Source organism: Hydra vulgaris, chromosome 03 (assembly GCF_038396675.1).
Source record: "Hydra vulgaris chromosome 03, alternate assembly HydraT2T_AEP".
In the NCBI taxonomy this organism is placed as follows: domain Eukaryota; kingdom Metazoa; phylum Cnidaria; class Hydrozoa; order Anthoathecata; family Hydridae; genus Hydra; species Hydra vulgaris.
The window spans coordinates 26,689,500-26,710,630 of NC_088922.1; the positions used below are offsets into that span (position 1 = coordinate 26,689,500).

The 21,131-nt window shown below is 26.9% G+C and overlaps 1 protein-coding gene across 5 annotated transcripts in view; it reads right to left on the minus strand.

The window, feature by feature from the left end:
* LOC100206550 (retinal-specific phospholipid-transporting ATPase ABCA4) overlaps positions 1–21,131 on the minus strand; it is a 160,905-nt gene that overhangs the window by 70,674 nt on the left and 69,100 nt on the right. For all 5 annotated transcript variants that reach the window (XR_010637485.1, XM_065792798.1, XM_065792799.1 and 2 more), the window contains 2 exons: positions 17,101–17,423; positions 11,558–11,754 (listed from right to left, as the gene is read on the minus strand). Coding sequence is in view for 4 of the 5 variants with exons in the window: in XM_065792798.1 (XP_065648870.1) it covers positions 11,558–11,754; positions 17,101–17,423 (520 nt within the window). In the remaining variant the exon portion in view is untranslated. The remainder of the gene's footprint in view (positions 1–11,557; positions 11,755–17,100; positions 17,424–21,131) is intronic.

Consider the following 21,131-nt stretch of genomic DNA (forward strand, 5'->3'; position numbering starts at 1 on the left):
AATTCTTGCAAAGTTAATTTTAATGTTGCAAACTGCTATTTAATTTAACATATTGTAAAACTGAAGTAACATGTTGCAAACTTGTAAATTTACAAGTTTTCATCATGTTTACAAGCACATTCTTTCTTACTATGAAAGAACATGTTTATAAAATTGCATACACTTCACAATGGTAGAGCCACAATCATGACTGTGGAATCTTGTGTGAATCTCTTTGCTTAACAACTAGCTACGCAAAATGGTTAATCATATTCGGATGATTCTATAAGGAGCTCAAAATAAAACATGTATTATTACTGCATTATACAAACCACTTGTTTAACCAGTAGCAGGAACCCCCCTCCCTCAGAAAAATCCTCCCAAAATACGCCTTAAAGAAAGAATACCCCTGAAAAAAAGTTCTCCGGATTTTTTTTTACAGAGCATAAAATAAAAAATATATCAATATTTTTTAGTTTATATCAATACTTTAAAGTTTTTTATATTATAAATGTTTTATACATACATATTATGTTACAACCAAAACCTTATTCCTCCATTTTTCATAAATTGACTGACAAGTAGGTACAACATGCAATGAGTGTACAGCTATTGACTGACAAATAGGTAGAGCATACAAGGAGTGTACATACATCAACTGACAAATAGATAGAACATGCAAGGAGTGTTGCTACATTAAAAGTTGAAGCTTGTTCATAATAAAAGATTTACCAAAGCTAAAACCAGACTTATTACTTGTAAAATAACACATTAAAAAAAAGTCCAAAACATCTCTTAGTTGAGTCTTGTGAGTATTGGTCTTGGTTTTGAACCTTTACTATTTTGTGCTTTCCTGATCCTTACAAAAGTTTCCAAAATATTTGAATGATTTTATTCGAACGGACTAATAATTAATAATAAGTTGTTGATCACAGCGGTTTCCTCTAAAAAAGAACCTAAGTAATGCATATAATTGGTAAAATAATACATCTAAAGCTGTTGTCTCTTGTGTATTTTAAATGCAACAGTAATATGTAAACCTTATTAATGGTTCATGACAATCCTTGTTACAACATATAATACTAGTTTACACTCCAGCTATCTGCATTTAATCTCTAGCCTATATGTTTTTGATATTATAAAGTATACTATCAAAAATATCATACTAGTAATTGATAGCATATTCATTGTCATTATTACCCTCAATAGGTTGAAACAAGAGAGATGAATATGATGAGACAAGATAAGATGAATATGATGAAACAAGATGAGATGAATATGATGAAACAAGATGAGATGAGGCTCAAGAAATTTGTCAATTTAAGCTTGTTTTATTTGTGACCATGCAGTTTGAAGAAACTGCAAGAAATCAAGAAATCTTAATATTTTTAAGTTTATAGTTTCTGATAAAATTTATCAGCATTTCTGAACCTACAATGCTAATGTAGTTTATCATCAAGTTGTATAACTGTTGTAACATTCTCAAGTTGTTTTTATTTTTTCTCATTAGGATTTAGGTCAGGAGTTTAATCAGGCTCAATAGTAATTTTATTTGTTCAAAACTAAGCTTTAACAAGTTTTGATATATAGGTTTGAATCATTGTCCTGTTAGAACATCCACCAAAGAGGCAAGTTTTTATCTTCAATTTGATTCTCCAGAATTAAATTGTATATTTATTTGTCAATTACACTTTCAATGTGGTAGAATGGTCCCAATCTAAAAAATCCTGAATAGCATCCTTAAATCATTAACTTTTGCTACCTCTATGTTTATGGTTCCTATAGTACAATTATACAATTTCTTTGAGCCTTTGCAAACTCCAAAGATGCTTTTTGGTTCTTTAATAGAAATGGCTTATTTGCTGCATGGTGACAATACAATCCTGCATCATCAAAATGTTGCTGTACAGTATCTTCTGAATTATCAATTTCTGATAGTGTATAAAGCACATTGTAGTCTGTTTTCTTACATAAAGTACTTGCATAGAATATAGGTTGGGTTCAGTACTTTCCAGCTGTATATACTAAGCAACTCAAGAAATACTTAACAAATTATTTCCAAATTTTTTTGAATAACAATTGAATAATTGGTAAAAGATTTTAAAAATTTCCTTCAAAATCCCACCTACTCACATATCTCAAACTATCAAAAGAAAAAGAGGCAGTGGAAAGATAAAAGGATTTGTTGACATAAAGCAAAGTGAGTTCGATCATCCGGTCAATTACAAGAAGTCCATGTCAATTCCAAAGAGATCACACCAAAAATTTCAAATGCAGTCGTTTCCTTGTCAAAAAAGCATTCAAGAGCTAGTGTTTGAAGACTTATACCAAGAAAAAAACTCGTTGGTTCATCTAACTGATGGAGAATTGAAAGCAATTAGCTGTGCAAAGAAGTTAAACTTTTTAACCAAGAAAAATTATGCAAAAAACATACAATGAAATGTAAACGAAAAAGGATTTCTCAAAGTTGCCCAGCCATAAATGGTATTATCATTTAAAAGGTGTCTATGTCAGCAACAATTTTAAGTATATTCAGACTGAAGAGTTTGCTTCAAAGATCTTCATGTGGTAAGTAATTTGCTCTTATGGCCTTGAAAGTGCTCCGTTCATCACTCAAAAAACTTTGGCTTCCAATTTTTACATCATTGAGTGTCTTCAAAATGTCTTTATTAACAAACACAGCAAGACAATTTTTGGCTGGATTTTGCAACAATCCGCTACTCCAAGAAGATAATGGAGTGATACAACCAAAATGGCATCAAATTTGTCCCAAAAGAATTAATTCCTCTAAACTGTCCTAAGTAGCACGGTATCAAGAGTTACTATGCAATTGTAAAAGGAATCTTGTTGAAAAGCAATAAATTAGCAAAAGATGACAAAAAATTTAAATAGAAATAGATAGCAGTGTCATAAAAGGTCACTAAAAACAAGATCCAGGCCATGATGGCAGCTAGTCTCAAAAAAATTCAATTTATTTCTAAACATTCTCTTAAATCTTTACAAACTGAAAAAAAACTTTAAATGATACAATAAATTTTATTATCAAAAAAAAAAAAGGAATTAATTTATTAAGTATTTCTTGAGTTATCGCTAAGTATATCGAAGCAGAAAGTATTGAGCCCAACCGATATGTGAACTTTACTTTAAATTTTGATAGTTAATAAATGTTCATGTCTAGCTACAATTTGTTTTTTGCAACTATAGCCTAGAGGCCTCTAGCCTAGAATATCTACTATACGTGTGATATTCTTAGTTTTACAGTGTAATAGTCTTGATGCATTTTTTATTGATACATTTTGTTTTTAACAATACAAGAAACTTGTTGGTTTTCTGTTATTATCAAAGATATCCCTTGTTGTGCAGTGCATGCTATACCATTATTTATTCAGTGTAATTACTTTTCATTATAGAGTAATGTGTATAAATGGTAAAATATTTCAGCTAAAGGCCATTGGTAACACCAGCCATTTTATGCCAGACTTCTAAGAATCTCTTGATCTTTTGCCAAATATTTAAATTCTTGGTCTTGGGTTGACTTTCAAAATCTTGGTCTTGAATATAATTGGCTGAGTTCTGAAGTCTTGGTCTTGAATATTTGGTCTTGAGCCCGAATGTTTTGGTTTTAGTCTTGGTCTAGGACTTTACTGTTTGCATCTACTGATTACTTCTTTGGCTTTTATTTTGACTGTTTTTTTTTGGTTTACTTTGACCGTTTTTACTTTTGGTTTTTACTTTGACTTCTTTGGTTTTTACAACTGACTACTTCTTTGGTTTTTAACTTTGAATGTTAATAGACAAACTTCAACATAAAACACTTCCAAATACAACACATATAAATTGATAAATACCAATCAAAATTCATTTTTTAATTGTATATTAAAACACTTTAATAATTTAGTTCAAGACAACCTCCATCTGTCTTGAATTTACGCAACAAAAAGATATTTAATTGCTAATTCAACACAAATATTTTGTTAATAATGACCTGTTTGTGTTTTATGATAAATATAAATTATATAAAAAGGGAACAAAAATACATATAAAAATATAGAGGAAAGAACATGCTAGAATGAATAGAGGGAAATTTAATAAGATTTAGTGCTATCATTGGTTGCTCAATTTTTAGAACTTTTGGCTGCAAAAAGAGCTGTTTCATGTTTTCTTTAGAACTTGTCACTCTTAACAGCTCATAGTCATGTATGGAAATGCATTTTCTCTATGACTATTTATTTCTCTATTACCTCTATGACTTGAAATATCTCTAAAGCAACTTTGTCATCACCTTCAAAATTTTTGTAAATTCCATCCAAGCCATTACTTTAAGTTGTAAAAGCACACTAAAAATTTGTTTGAATATGCATTGTTATGGTATGTATATTAGCCATTTTATTGTGTTGACAAGGCATAAGAAATGAGTCCATGAGATGCATAGTGGTATAAGTCACTTTTTTCAATATTTTGAGTTATTGCCACCAATGGTTAGCATTTTATTTATTCTATTACATGGCACTGGTATAAGTCTAATGATATCGATAATGATGCTGTTTTTATTTAGTTCCTCTAAAACAGTTTGATGATTTATGATATGATGTCTACTAAATGCCTCTGTATCTCAAAACTAGATATGAGTGACTTATACCACTACACATCCCAGGGGCTCAAATATGCCTCAGATGTGTACAAAAACAAGTAAAACAATATGGCACCTACTAAGTTTCAAACTTTTATTTGAAAATTTTTGTAAATGCAGTTTTTCTTAGTATTAATGTAAATAAACGCACTATTTATGACTGTACAGTACTGTGCAAAAGAAAGTAGCACCTAAGAGAATTTTAATAAATTCAAGATAAAATGTCAAACAAAATGAAATTAAAACAAAAATATAGGTACAAACATAATTTTTATTAAATTGTGTAATATAATACAAGTTTTATTAAAAACATTTAAATTTATAACTATACATAGAGACTTAATTAATATTTAGTGTGACCACCTTTATTTACAATAACATCTTGGAATCTTTTATTTATACTTTTATACAGATTTTCAATAAATGTGATGAGGATATTATACCATTTTTCTTTAAGAACATTCCAAAGCTCATTTACATTCTTTGGCAACTTTTCCATCTTCTTTCTGTCTAAGTAGTCCCAAACATGTTCGATTATATTCAAATCAGGGCTCTGAGTAGGCCAAGGCATGGTTTGAAGTACTCCCTCCTCTTCCAGATTTGACAAATAATTTTTAATTAATTTGCAAGTATGTTTGATTGTTATTCTGTTGTAGAATAAAATAATCCCCGATCAGTTGTTGTCCAGAAGGCACAGTATGATTATATAAAATATTTTTATATATTTCACCTGTAAGCTTTTCTGTTATTCTAACAATATCCTTTACCCTTTTTATTGAAATACACCCCCAAACTTGAATATTCCCTCCACCATGTTTGATAGTTGATGCTAGACATGGCTCCTTCAATGCCTCTCCCTTTCTTCGCCTAACATACTGACGTCTATTTGTCCCAAATATTTGCAATTTAGATTCGTCTGTAAACAATACCTTGTCCTTCTGATTTTTCTGCCACTCTTTGTGCTGTATGGCAAACTTTAATCTTTTTTCTTAATTACCTTTGCATAGTTAAGGTTTTATAATTACCTTTGCATAGTTAAGGTTAAGGTTAATAGTTACACAGCCTTTTAATCCAGATTTTATTAAAGATCGCCGCACAGTAGATGCATGTACTAAAGTTCCACTAGCTCTTTTAAGATCTTGAACGAGTTCTGCACTCACTTTCTTTCAATCTCATAGCGCTGTTGTTTTTAAAAACTGTTCATCACGTAGGCTTAACTTCTTGGGACGACCAGACTTCTTTTTATCTACTACATCACCAGTTTCATTATATTTTTTAACTATTTTTTGAACTGAGGCTCACAAACAATTCACACATTTGGTTATTTTAACTTTTTATTTGGCTATTTTATTTGGCTATTTTATTTTTTATTTGGCTATTTTAACACATTTGGCTATTTGACTATAGTCCTCTTCATGTAAAATAATGATGCGATTTATGATTTATTGATATCTTTAGCATTTTATTAGTACTGAAATTATATTATTAATGAAATCATTAACTAAAATAAATAAATATAGCTTTAGTTAAAACAATATCTTAGTTTAATTTAATAAAAAACTCAATATTATTTACTTATATTTATTTAAATGAACATTTAAAAAAAATTTCTTAGGTGCTACTTTCTTTTGCACAGTACTGTATGTTAACCATTTTATCATATAAAACACGTGCTAGAATTACATGTATAAAAATGGGCATATAATACGTGACTAAAACGTGCTTCTATTTCATATTTGACAGTTCAATATACATAATTCAATACAGTATTCAATAGAGTAACTACAGTTTTTAGCTAAATATTATTTTTTAGTATTTTAACATATTTCTTATAATAGTGTTATAATTTTTTATAACATTGTATTATAACATGTATTTTATGATTATTTGGTTTTAAAAATGCACAGCGAAAATAGTTCTGTTTATGACAGAACTACTTTCATTGTGTCATTAGAAAAAGCAAGAGAAAAAGGCAAAGAATACACTAACTACAAAGGTGACTTTGTTTCTGTTAAATCTATGCCTGATAAACTTATGTGCAACCGTCCCCGCTTAACTGTCCCCGCTTAACTGTCCCTGCTTACTGTCCTTTGCTTATTGAAAATGAAACAAAAATTGCCATCTGGAACAGTTTTTATTGAATAACTGTCAATACGAGAGGCAAAAATTGTAGTAGAAATCTTCCTCTCTTTTTCTAGTTTCCCTCAGTTCAAAATTTGAAGTGAGGGAAACACATTATGGTGCAAGTATAAAGCATATAAATACAAGATGCAAAGTAGAATATTTTCGAAATGTTTGTATTGTTTCAAGTGGAAAAACCTGAGTTGAGAGATAAAGTAAAATATAGATTTTACTTTAGACACTTTCTAGGAAAAATTCAGTTTATCATTTGAGCAGCCACATGTTGATGCTTATAGCAAGTGTGAGAATTTAAAACAAAACTAAGAGACCCTTATCTAGTGATATGACAATCTAAAGTGCAGCAAAATTGTTGAACAAATGATACACTAGTGCAGAGCCAGAGGTTTTATATAAAACAAAAGTAGATGATTCAGAATGCTGATGAAAATACAGTTGTGCTTTGTTTTGGCTACATGCAAAATTTACCACTTCAATAAGTACCTGTACAAGAGGGGTTTTTTATGCGCTGTGTTTAAATATAATTGGGTACATAAATATATTGGGTACATAAAATAGAGACAATAAAAGCTTAAATGTAAATTTACCTATAAGTTGAGGCCAATGAATTCCCTGAGGAATTTTGTTTCATGACACTACATGACTTGAAAATTGAAGTTAGTTGAGCTAAACAAATATTTTTTTTCTGTTATAGCTCTTCAGGTTAAAAAAAAAAAATTGATTCTTGATGAAACTTTTTGATAGAAATAATCAAAACTATTCATCACTTCTTTCCAGCCAGGGGTCACTCCTCCTTAGTCTGTGATGGATATCAAGCTTCATCAAATGTATTGTTTGAAGAGTTGACAGAGTTTACACAACAAACCAGTATGCTGAGATGATTTATAAAGATAGTAGAAAAATAAATTTATTAATCAAGTAAACCAGGACGCTTTACTTTTGACCAATTAACAAAAAATATGATTTATGGTTTTAATACTTGGTGGCCACATTTTTACAAAAATATATGTTGACATATTTATTTGGTATGAACTTTGTGGTTAAATGCTACTCTGTAGAGCTCTGTGATAAAACTAAAAAAAATAGAAGATTGTCAACTCAGATAAAACTTTTGGGAGAAGAATTAAAGAGAAAAAGAGAATTACTTTTAAAGTATCCACTAACAAAGAGAATAAACTGAGCAATGAAAAGTAATAGTTTAATGATAGTTTTATCTCCTCAATGTTTACACTCAAAAAATATTCTGCAGTTCCAAAGCTCCCAATAGTGATTCCATGTCTTTCTGGAAAGTTAGTCATCAATGTAAAAAAAATCACCTGAAAAAATTGACCAAGTATACTAGATATCTTTATGATGAAATCTAGTGGCTTTCAACCCAAGCTGCCTGCAACACCAATGTAGTGTATGATGATGAGTATAATTAAAACCTAAACAATAAGCATGGTCTATAGGCATAGAAAATATGTTTTATATTATAATTTGTTTTATTTTGTCTTGTTCTCTTTCGACTACTTTATTTTGTGTTCCTCATTTAACTGATACTTCAATTTTTTTCTTTGATTTTTAATAAAATTAAGCATAAAATAGTATGCTTTTTTATTAATAACCTACAAATGTTTTTCTAAATCAATAATATAGTCAAAAAAAATTTGGTAATATATATATATATATATATATATATATATATATATATATATATATATATATATATATATATATATATATATATATATATATATATATATATATATATATATATATATATATATATTAAATTGTTTAAATTGGGTAATTAAAATTGTATTATAACAAAGGAGTTTTCTTAACTATAGAAATTTAAGAACAAAGAAACCAATAAAGTTTATGAAAAATTTATCTCCTAATTAAAAAAAAATACAAAATGGTAATTTATAACTTGAAATTTTATTAGGAATTAATAATTGATGTTCTCAAAAAACTACATTAACAATTTCAAGAAAAATCCAGAATATTTATGTCATTTTAAAGTTATGCAAAGCTAAGATTAAATAAATTAATTTTACAGAAGTAAAAATAAAAGTAAATTAAATCAAAATAAAATCAAAATAAAATCATTAACATTTCAGTAGAGTTGCATCAATAGTTTAATTATTACATCAATAGTAATAAGTTTTCATTCATTAAATGGACTTCATGTAATACAAGAAAGAATGTTAATTCATTTATAGCGTTATTCATGGCATAAAGTTTTTTTAACACTATTAATTTTAGTTTTATCTAACATAATTCCCTATTTCACTCTGTTTAATGGGGTCACAAAAATTCCTTATATCACACTGTTTAATGGGGTCACAAAAAGTGGTTGCAAATGATACTTGCTCATAACTTTACAAAAATACTTTTATGATCTTTCATTAAGAAGGGTTTCCATTACTTCATAATACATTCCATCTTTGTTTAGAATGTATTTGTTGCTTTTAAAATTTAAAATTTTGCCAATTGTACTTTTTATAACATACCCAGAAGATTTTAAAAGGCTACTGATACAAGTTATAACATATTCAGAAGGTTTTAGAAGGCTACTAATATGAGTAAATTATACTTTGCATTTCTTATTTTTTTTTTTTTTTGTAAGAAGTTTTCAAATTTAAATGCAAATATGTTGTTCACAAAGCGTTTATAATATTTATAATCATCAACATAATTTATAAGTTTATAATATTTAAATTATCAACTTAATAAAGCAAGTTATAAATATTAAAAGTTAACAACTAACAGATTACAAACTTCATTGTCTAAAATTTTTTTTTAAATTAAACTGTTACCTTCCAACATTCTAGCTCAGGAAGATCTCTTGGAAAAAGCATTGGCCACAAGTTCTGGACAATTAACTTATTTTCTATTCAGCCCTCCAACAGTTTGAAATTGTAGCATATTTTGTCACATTTTTCATATTTTCTAGACTGTCTAGAATGAATTAGTAGTATATCTTTACTGCATCTCTTGTTAAATTGTGCTTAACAGCAACTTTTGCAAGTTTATCACAAAAGACATACAATCAATCAAAAATATCTTCAGATGAACTTGAAATCGTATTAGTGCAACTGTACTGAATATGTATCTATTAGAACAATATCTCCTTATATACCTGACAACATATTTTCATTCCAGACAGAATATAGGTATAGAGTATAGGCTTGTATTTATACTAGATTTTAATTAAAAATTAATACTTCTGGTATTCAACTTGAATTTAAAACTTAAGACAAGATGTGCATTTTTCTGTTATCAGCAGCAGTGTGTAATACTTGATCAATTTTCTGGCTATTTATAGTTGGAATTATCATTAGGAAATCTGGCTCTTACTGCTGAAATATCAATATATGCTAATAGAACCTTTTTAATTATACCTTCCAAGTTTACAGTAGGTTAAAAATGTAAACTGAAAAAAAGCAACATATGTAAATGTTCTTTAAAAAAAAGAAAAAATTAACTTTAAGTAAAATAAAGTTCTATAAACATTTTTTGTAGAGTAAAATGAGATATTTAACATTAACAAAAAAAAAAAAAAAAAAGCAAAAATACAAATAAGTTCTTTTAATACTTTATTTGAAGTTTCTTTAAATGGATTTAAAACTGACACTCTTTTCCTGTCCTTTAAATTATGATTCAATACAATCTGTTACATTGCTATAATGTACAAAAAATTGATAGGTTTATTTTAAATATTATTCAACAACAAAACACATTTATACTATTAGCCAATACCAACATTTAAACAATTTAATTTTGCCTTTTTAAACATAATCAAAACATAATGTTATAACTGATACTATTACCAACTATATTGTTTCTTTTATACACTTTGTTCATTATTTTATTAAAATTTTTAACAGCTTAAATTTTTTAACAAAAATTTAGTTATCTAAAAGCAAATGCAAGAGCAAATGATTGCTTTTTTACATTATTTTTATTCATATCTGAATTTCAAAATTTTGAAAACAAGTCACTAAATTAAGTAAAATAAAATTATTACTAATATTAAAATTTTTAAATAAAATTATTCAACATTGTATCAAATATTTCTAATAAATACTGTCATATTTTGAAAATTTGAGCTATATTGACATTAATTTATTTAAATAAAAATAACAAAATTAAAAATATATAACATTCAACAAAAGTTATAACATTTCTGTAAAAATAATATTGTTATCTTTTACTAAAAATAACCTAAATCTTAAAAATGAAAAAAGTAAAACGTATTAGAAAAAAAAACATGACATTCATTAAAAACAAGCATAAACATAAAAAATTTTGAAACAGTAATATTTATTTTTACTTTAATTACAAATCTTAATTTAGATTTTCATGAAAAACAACATAAATATATTTTGGTGACTGTAGGTAAAACAAACACTCTTTGATCTGTTTTTTAAACTTTTATTTAATTAAATTAATTTGTCAAAAGTCTACAGTCAAACCCTGTAGTGAAACACTTAAGAGTTTAAACACTCTTTAAAGAAATTATCAAGTTCATAAATTGTAACTGTAAAAATAAATTTTAAAGACTTCAGGATGAGACTAAAATGGTAAATGTGAAATATTAAAACAACATGGTTGATTTTTCTTAGTATACATTTATTATTTGTTATAAACAAAACATTTTTTTTTTACATTTTCTTCAACTTAAACACAGAAGAGTCCCTTAAACTAAAACAACAGTTAAACAAACAATAATAAACAAATAATAAAAATTATAATAAAAAAACAATAATTTAAAGACAAACCAACAAAAAAATTTTTTAAATGATTTAAAAAAAAACTCACCAGTTTTATACTTTAATATGAGATCCCAGATACCTCTTCTTGCATAAGGGTCAACACCTGATGTTGGCTCATCAAGAATAATAACTTTTGATTTTCCAATAAATGCTAATGCTATTGAAAGTTTTCTTTTCATACCACCAGATAAGTTACATGAGAGCTCATTGCGCTTCTTTTCAAGACCAACATCAGTGAGAAATCTAAAATTGAAGTTAAAACAAAAACACACATACATAAAATTTTAGATATCAATATTCTAATATATATGAGAAGTTTAACATTTTATATAAACAAACTACTTCAAAGTGAAAAAGTAAAAAAGTTTTTGATGCTAAAAATACCATTGGCTTGCTGAAATAAGTGCTATAAATTTTTAGAAATGCTATACTGGGCTATACACTACGCTATTTACTACTGACAGGAAATAATGATGTGCCTAAACTTAACAGTTAGAGTTAGTCCAATTTCATTTATAAGCATTTTTTGGAAAAATAAAAGACCTATTAGAGGAACTAGCCTAAATATAATAACTATATTTCATACAAGAACAAAAAATAAATTAATATAGATATCAAATATTATATTCTGGAATTTATTCTAGGTAATAAATTTTAAAATGTAATAATGTTGCTTTAAGCTAGTAATAATGTTAATAATAATTTCAGATTTATTGTAACTGTCCATAGTAACCACAAAGTCTTTATGAATCAAGTCTTTATGAATCCAGCCTTTTTAACTCATTACCTATTATCTTTGATGCTTTCAAAAAATCTTTATGGAAAAAACATATAATCAACTTTTAATATATCCTTCTTTACAATCTTTTGCTTTTGTAAATTCAAAATTTATTTTAATAATGTTAATGTTCTTTCCAAATAGCAACATAACAATAACATTGTTCAACAAAATTAAAAGCAAAACCTCAACTATCTGAAAATACTTGTATTGTTGTTGGATACGTATCAACTTTTTGAAATATTGTGTAGTTAAGTATTACTTTAAGTATTACTTGGGTACTGAATAAACCAAACTTACTTTATCCCCAAAAAATGCCAGTCTTCTCAAAATTGATTTTCCAAAATGTGTTTGGTAGCGTTAATATATTATTATTTGCAGAAAGATTTTTGTCTTTTGAAATCTTTTGAAATTAGCAAAATTCATTTTTTTTTTAAAAAAAACAAAACAAATAATATAAAAGCTGGAATGAAAAAAAGCAAATGACACAAATTTCTTCTTTTGTCGATACTTTAAAACTTTGTATTCTTGACTCTATAATTAGTTAAAAATATGATAATGGAATAGTGAAATAATCTCGAGTAACTTGGTTAGTAAATTTTAATTTTCACATAGTCAATTTTTTGGGGGAAAAATGATAAATTTAGTAACTTTTTTTGAAAACTGTGAAATTGATTTACTAATGTGCTGAAAGTTGGTGTTATCAACAAAATAATGAACAATAAAATTGTTTACACAGTGAGATAAGTCAGCAAAAACAACATAAAAGATCCAAGAACAAAAGTAATTTGTATTTTAGTTTAGTTTTGTTTTAGTTAAACTTGTGGTTTGAATATCTTATTAGCATTATTGAATATTTTAAAAGCAATTAAGACCCAAGAATCCTGTGTGACATTATACTCTATAACATTATTTGTAGATTCAAATCCATTATTTGAAACAAACTAAGTATGATTTTAAAAAGACAGAAAATTTATCATTAGCTCTATATGCTTACTATGGCATATAACATTAATATGCTTTACTCTCTACTCTATATGCTTATCATGACATATAACTTTTATATGCTTTAGTATAAATATCTTATAGTAAACTAACTTTGAAATAAAAACCTTTCAACAAGTGTTTCATTTGCTTTTTGGAGGTCAATGAACATGTTACATGCAAAATAACTGCTATCATTTGCACCAAAATTGTTTCAGTAATGCTAATAAAAGCATGGAAAGATTGTTTTTAACAAAATCTAATTTGACAATCAAAACTTATTAATTGTTAAGAAAGTAATAGATACATAAATACATTAACATTACAAGGCATTTGCTGTTCTTTTTTTTTAATTATTTAAGGTCTGAGAAGACCTATCACAAAGAACCGTGGAGGAGCATTTAACCAGGAAACTCATGCTTTTTTCCTTACCAACCCAACTTATTGGGACAGAGCCATGGTTGAACCACAAATCTCTCAGCTCTGAGTCAGAACTCTAACCACTGTGCCATCTTACTTGATGATAATAAATTAGTCTGTAGATATTAAACACAAATTTGGAGACTTCTTTTTAAATTGGTATCACAGATACAGTTTTTAAAACAATTGAAGATTGGAAAGTTGTTTAGATTGGAAGCCTTGCCATCATATAGAGAATAAGAAATATTATTTCTTTTTTTTTTAGTAACTTTAACTAATATTGAATTAAGGTTTAGTGTTTTCAAATATTTATGAAAATTAATATGGAATGAATGATTTTTTTTTTTTCAATTTTTTTGGGATTGAAATAATGTGTTAAAACTTTCAGATATTTGAATTGGATTATATATATTGATAATGGATTCATTTAAAGATATTCCCTAAAGCTATTGGCATTATTAGAAACAAGTTTATAAAAATATTTATTTATTTACATATTATATATATATATTATATATATATTATTTATATATTATATATATATATATATATATATATATATATATATATATATATATATATATATATATATATATATATATATATATATATATATATACATATATATATATATATATATATATATATATATATATATATATATATATATATATATATCTTATTTCCAACAAAAAAAATTAAAAAAGTAAAAACTCTGTTTTTTGCAAAACTTTATGTCAATTATTTTAATAAAAAAAAAAGATTAAATAATCATTTGTATTGATTGGAAAAAAAAATTAGCTGCCAGCAAAAAAAAAAGACCCATAAATACAGTTAATTATTGTTTTAAGTGCATGAAAAAATGAAAAAATTAATTTGCCACAAGCAAAAAACAAACTCTTTAATCCTGATACAGATAACTGTTATTTTATGCGCATGAAAAAAATAAAAAGTAAATTAGTCATCAGCAAAAAAAATAGATACATAAACCCTGATACAGGTATTTATTGTTTTATGTGCATAAAGTTAATGCATAGGTGTTAATTGTATTATTGTATTATAAATAATATATAGATTATCAATAAATAATCCTAATATGGATAAATTCAAAAAAAAAGCTTTAGAAAATTTTATTTTACATGGGACTTGTCAGCTCATACTAGCCATTTTTTACAGCCATTAGATGCTGGCATTTTTAAAATAGTAAAAAGTGAATGGAACCAAATAGTGAAAAGTTATTTGACTAAAAATCACTTTCAAAGCCTGAAAAATTGACATTTTCTAGTCATGTTTAAGGATCTCATCCAAAATGATGGGTTTAAACCTAAAAATGCCTGGATTGGTTTCAAATATACTTGGTATTCCAATAAACTTCAATCAGCATTGTATTTCAAACTGTCAAAAACAACAATATTAAAAATTGATTTGATTCTTCAACAGTATCTAGAGTCCATAAGTTTTAGGAAATGCAACCAATACACCAAACACACTGTCAAGAATGTCAAACTGTGATGTTTTGCTTTAAAGCTTCCATACTTTGAATTATGCCATTCAACAAATCAGAATTAAATATGCACCAAGATCAATTAACACTAACTCTAAATAAAAAAGTTTAAAAAGGTGAGATAACAAAAGCGATCAGCTAACTACAATATGACTTTGGCAGATGCCATAGCTTTTGATGAAGCTGAACAAGTAATGAAAAAATAAAAATTAGATAAACAAGTTGCAAAGAAAATGGCTAAAGAGCAAAAAAAGGTTGCCACTTTTTTCAAAAAGCAGAAAATGCACAAAAAAGAGAGAAAAGAAAAGTTGAAATAAAGTCAGTAGGCTAAACCACCAGGTAAAAAAGGTCGAAAACCAAAGAAACAATCAGAAGATCAAGATTTACCTCAAACTTTAAATAGCATTTTGGTATCTGATTATCGTCTTTGTTATTCTTGTGGAAGTCATTGGGTGAATAGCTTAGACAACCAATAACTTGCATGTGAGCAGTGCTCTAATTGGTTATGCAATGCATGTGTTGTTGATAACCATCCAACTATGTAATTTACTTGTAACAAATGAGAATGAATAAATAATATATTATCTTTTCAATTTAAAGCAATTTCATTTTGTTAATAGGTTAACTTAACTTATTTTTAGTATTAATTGTGTGTGTGTTTTTTTATATTTTATATGCATTCAGAATAAGGGACATTTACCCCTAATTACAGATGAAAACAGTGCTTTTTAAAAATTAAATAACATAAAAATTTCAGTTACAAAAATAAATTTTTCATTTGTCATGTTATGAGGTTTATTTATTTAAAAAAATTATTTCAAAATCTTTTATAATAAGCTAGTTATAATGATTTAGGTTCTAAACCATCCATAATTAGGAGATTTACAGTATGCATTTTTTATATATTTATATATTATACTATATACTTTTATAGATTTTGAATATCTATATATATATATATATATATATATATATATATATATATATATATATATATATATATATATATATATATGTACCTATAGTAAAGCCGTTATATATATTTGTGGTAAAAAACAGCTGTTAGCTTGTCTATATAATTTAAACTATGGTATTTAAAGTGCCACTACATTGTCTGAGGGTTTGGTTGTGGCAGGCAGTCTAGCAAATAATAAAAAAAAAATTTCTGGTCTTTGAAACAATTTTTTTTTTAAATCTAAAACTGACCTGACAATGGTAAAATTAAAAACGACCAAGCAAGAGTGTATATACATATTATGTTAAAAATATATTAAACTTTTATTTGAATTCTTTAAGTGTTTTAGATTTCAAAATGATTTAGTCTAAGCTATTCCAATTCCATATTACTGGATTTGATAAGAATTCTCATTTGCTGCTAATAGTTAATTTAAATGCATTTGTTGTAAGTAGTTTATTAAGAACTTAGATATAAATTCATAAAATATATAAATTCATAAAAAAATAGTTATAATGTCATAAACAAATAAGTTATATAAATGTAAATATTTATAAGTCTTTAAGCTTTATATTTGTAAGCTTTATTTTTATGAAATTTTGAAAATACTTTTTTTTATTATAAATTTTTAATGTCACTTTATCATCTAAGTGTTAAATTTCTTATTTGTTACTTTGTCATTATTAATTAAACCTAAATTTTATTTAAACAGCTTTTCACATTTTTTCAAATTGTGAAAAGCTGTTTAAATAAAATTTAAAACTTTATTTTTGGTTTAGAATAAAATATGTTTGTTTAATACACAACAAAAAAAAAGTATAATGCAATACGGTAATTATACAATGTATACTGAATTCCTAAATTTTTTAACATTTGTTACTAAAAGCCTAATAAACTATGAACTTTAAAAAAAAAAATTTATATTCAAAAATAAAGAAATAAAAAAACCTTTCTATTTCCGCATGAATTATCTGTCTTGATAAACCTTTTAAACCTCCATAAAACAAAATATGCTCTTCAACTGTTAGCCTGTCAAACAAAACATTATTTTGTGGACACCAGCCTAGATTCTTTAGTGCTTTCTTGATATTTGTATTAATGTCAGCTTCATTTATAAAAGCAGTTCCTGATGTTGGCAGCATAAGCCCTGTTAAAATGGACATAATAGTCGATTTACCAGCTCCATTATGACCAAGTAAAACAGTCACCTGATTCTCGTATATTTTCAGATTAACATGGTTAACAGCACATTTATTACCAGGTTGATAGATCTACAAATTTAAAATAAAATAGACTAACAACCAAGTTAACTTATTTTTAAGTTAGTAAAATATTCTTACATACAAAGCCAACAAAAACATAAATACATACATATATACATTATATATATAATTGTTTTAAAGACCAAAAAAAGTTTAAAAATAAAAGTTTTTTTTTTATTATTTGATGGACTGCCTACTCCAACCAAACCTTCAGTCAATGTAGCGGCATTTCCTTGTAGCAGCAGGCTATAAGATAGTTGATTTAGTAACACTTCCTTGTAGCAGCAGGCTATAAAATAGTCAATGTAGCATTACTTCCTTGTAGCAGCAGGCTATAAGATAGTTGATGTAGCAACACCTCCTGAAGACCTCTTTTACAGTAAAAAAATAAAATTAAAAACATTTCAGAATGCTTTTGTTTTTAAAAAAATTAAATAAAAACATTCAGCATGTTTTAAAAATAATCAAAATGTTTCTAAAAACATTTCATTCTTTTAATTTGCGTTTTTGTGGTTTTTAAAGAAAAACAAAAAATTTAATTAGTTTCCTCAATTAAATTGATGTGTTTTATTATAATCTAACCTTAATTTTGTCAAATCCGATGTCATAGAGTAGCTAAGTGCTGTTATTTTACCACAAACCATAAGTTTAAGACCTTTACTATAAGAATATTTATATATATATATATACAGGGTGGGGCAAAAGTCCCGCTACCATTTTGATTGCGCGCCATCTTGGTTATGTGATGTTTAGATTAGTTTCATTTTAAGCATTGTGTTGTGTAGACGCTCCTGTTTTATAATGGATAAATATACGCCACAAGAACGAGCAGAAATAGTGACAATATTTGTCACTATTTCTGCTCAAATAGTGACAAATATTGTCACTATTTCTAGCAGAAATGGCGTAAAAAATATCCTAATTGCTCAGTGCCCCACAAAACCACAATTTATCGATTACATGCCAATTTTCGACAGTACGGTATGACAGCAGACAGACTTCGTTCTGGAAGACAACAGACATCTTGTAACGCTGAAAATGTGGCTCTGGTGCGCGATAGTCTTGCAGAGTCTCCAGAAACATCAATTCGGGAGATGTGGTTCCCAGTTACACATTTCTGCACGCAGTTTAAGGCAAATTTTGAAAACTGATTTGAAAATGTTCCCGTACAAAATTCAATTAGTCCATAAATTGCTACCGAGAGATCTTGATCAATGAGTTCAGTACAGTAATGCAATTCTAAGGCTGTCTGGTGAAATTGAAGATTTTTCATCTGAATTGATAATGAGCGAGAAAGCCTATTGTCTTCTTGATGGCCATGTCAATAAACAGAACAGTCGGTTTTGGGGAACAACGAACCATTAATTAATTCATGATACATCATTGCATCCACAAAAAACAACTGTATGGTGTGGTATTCATGCTGGAAACATCATTGGTCCCTATTTTTTTGAAAATGAACAAGGCGTTCAAGTGACTGTTTTTGCTGAACGGTACCAAGACATGATTCGAAATTTTCTTGTGCCTGAAATGGAAGACCAAGGACTAGAGGACATGTGGTTTCAGCAAGAGGGGGTCACAGCACACACAGCCCATTCAACAATTCAATTATTGAATGACATTTTTCCACGAAGACTAATTTCGCGAAATGGCGATTTAGCATGGCCAGCTAGATCTCTGGATTTAACAGCACCAGACTTTTTCTTATGAGGTTTTTTAAAATCAAAAGTTTATGTGAATAAGCCCTAAACGATTCAACATCTTAAAGACAATATTTGTCATGAAATTGAAGAAATTCACCCTGAAATGTTACATGTCATGAAAAATGCCTTAAAAAGAGCCGAGAGTTGCATAGCGAATAATGGTTACCATTTAACTGATATAATTTTCCAATCATAATGAAAATAAAGTTCACCCCTCCTTCTTCTTCTTGGGGTGACGCAAAATATGCCCAGAGCTCGATTTTAAAAATTTTACCTTTTTTGAAATCCATAAAAAAAACCTCATGTATTAAAAGTTTTTTTTTTTTGTTTAAACAGTATTTTTTGTTTAAACAAATTTAAAAGTTTAACATGGCCAAGCCCCTATTATAGCAAACCCAGAGAACACCACATTTTGCCCTATAACCTACCTAATCTATAACCAAATCTGTTAAAATTGTGCCAATTCCGGGAATCCGAAATCCCTGGACTCCATACAAATTGTTTGCCCCAAAATCCTGTGATTAGTCTCCGAAATTTCCCAGAATTTTGGGAAATTTTCTTTAAAATAAGAAAAGTTGTCTTAATTGTCATTAAAAAAGTACAAAAAGTTTAAGCTTAATTTGTAATTAAGAAATTAAGAAAAATTAAGAAAACTAAATCTAAAAAAAAAAATTAAAGTTGAATTTTAGCTGCTTGGTTTTGTAGCTGTTTATCCTCTTTGCAATGTTTTCTTTTTATTCTTCCAATTTCTGTAATTGCAAACTAAAGCCATTGTTGCTTATCTGCAATATAATACAATATATACATTTTTTATATGTTTAATTGTACATATTTTTTACAATTAAACATATAAAATATGTATATATAGTATAATATTAAAACTAATATATTATTAAAAATAAATAGAATTTTGGCACTTGCTAACTGGAAGATCAAACATTTTTAATAGAAGAAATACCTTTTTATTTTGAATTCTCTAATTCATTCTAATTCCAATGTTTTTAATTTCATTTTTATGTCTACTCTATTTAACTACAAATGTGTGCGTGATTTACAAAAAAAAATTTTTAACATCGGTTTAATTAATAAAGTTAACAAAATACAGAAGTTTTATTAAACTAAAAAAGTTTACTTATGACCGTTTATTTGATGAAGTTAACCTAATACATAAATACATAAGGTTTATTAAATAAACTTTTGTTATCGTTATTTTAATTAGAAATCGTTTTTGAAGAGGAAGATTACATTTGAGATTCAAATGATTCATTGTTAATTAATGAAACGTCTTAAGTTAAAATTAGGCATCAAATTATTGGTTATAACAAAAACATCAGGAAAATTGTAAAAATGTTTAAAAGGTCCCCAAACAAAAATGAAAATTATTTACAAAAGTACGTAAAAATTGAGTTTAGAAAGATCATCCATTTAATCATGGATTGCAAAACTCAATGGAGCAGCTTGTTGCTTATACTAGACTGCTTAGTGAAGTTAAAAATAAAAAAATTATTGTGTTAAAAAAGAACTTCTAGAAATGGATTCCAACATCAATGATTCAATTAAGGTGAACAAGAAAGAATGTAGAATGATATCGTATTTAGTAGTACTTTACTCCCAATAAAGCAACTTAGCACTTTGTTGACAAGAAGCAACTTTATTTTCTTCTGACAATGCATAAAAGTTTATGTTGGCAAAAATAAATGAACAACAATCTGAAATTAGAAAACAATTGTATGATGCTTTGAGTCACAGAATTCAAGAGTTGAGAACACCATTTAGAAGCTTAGTATATCTTCATGGCCACGTTACTTCATAAAAAGTCCCAATCTACCAAATACAAGTACCCAAAATAAAAAACAACTGATTAAGTGTTTAAACTCGGCAGATAAAATAATAGCAGCAGGCTTGAGTAGAATAATGTCAAAAAAATCAAAATGAACAAATTAAATGAGTGATAAAAAAAAGACTGGCAACAATACAAACACAAACTATAAAGGTAAAAACTAACTTTTAAAAT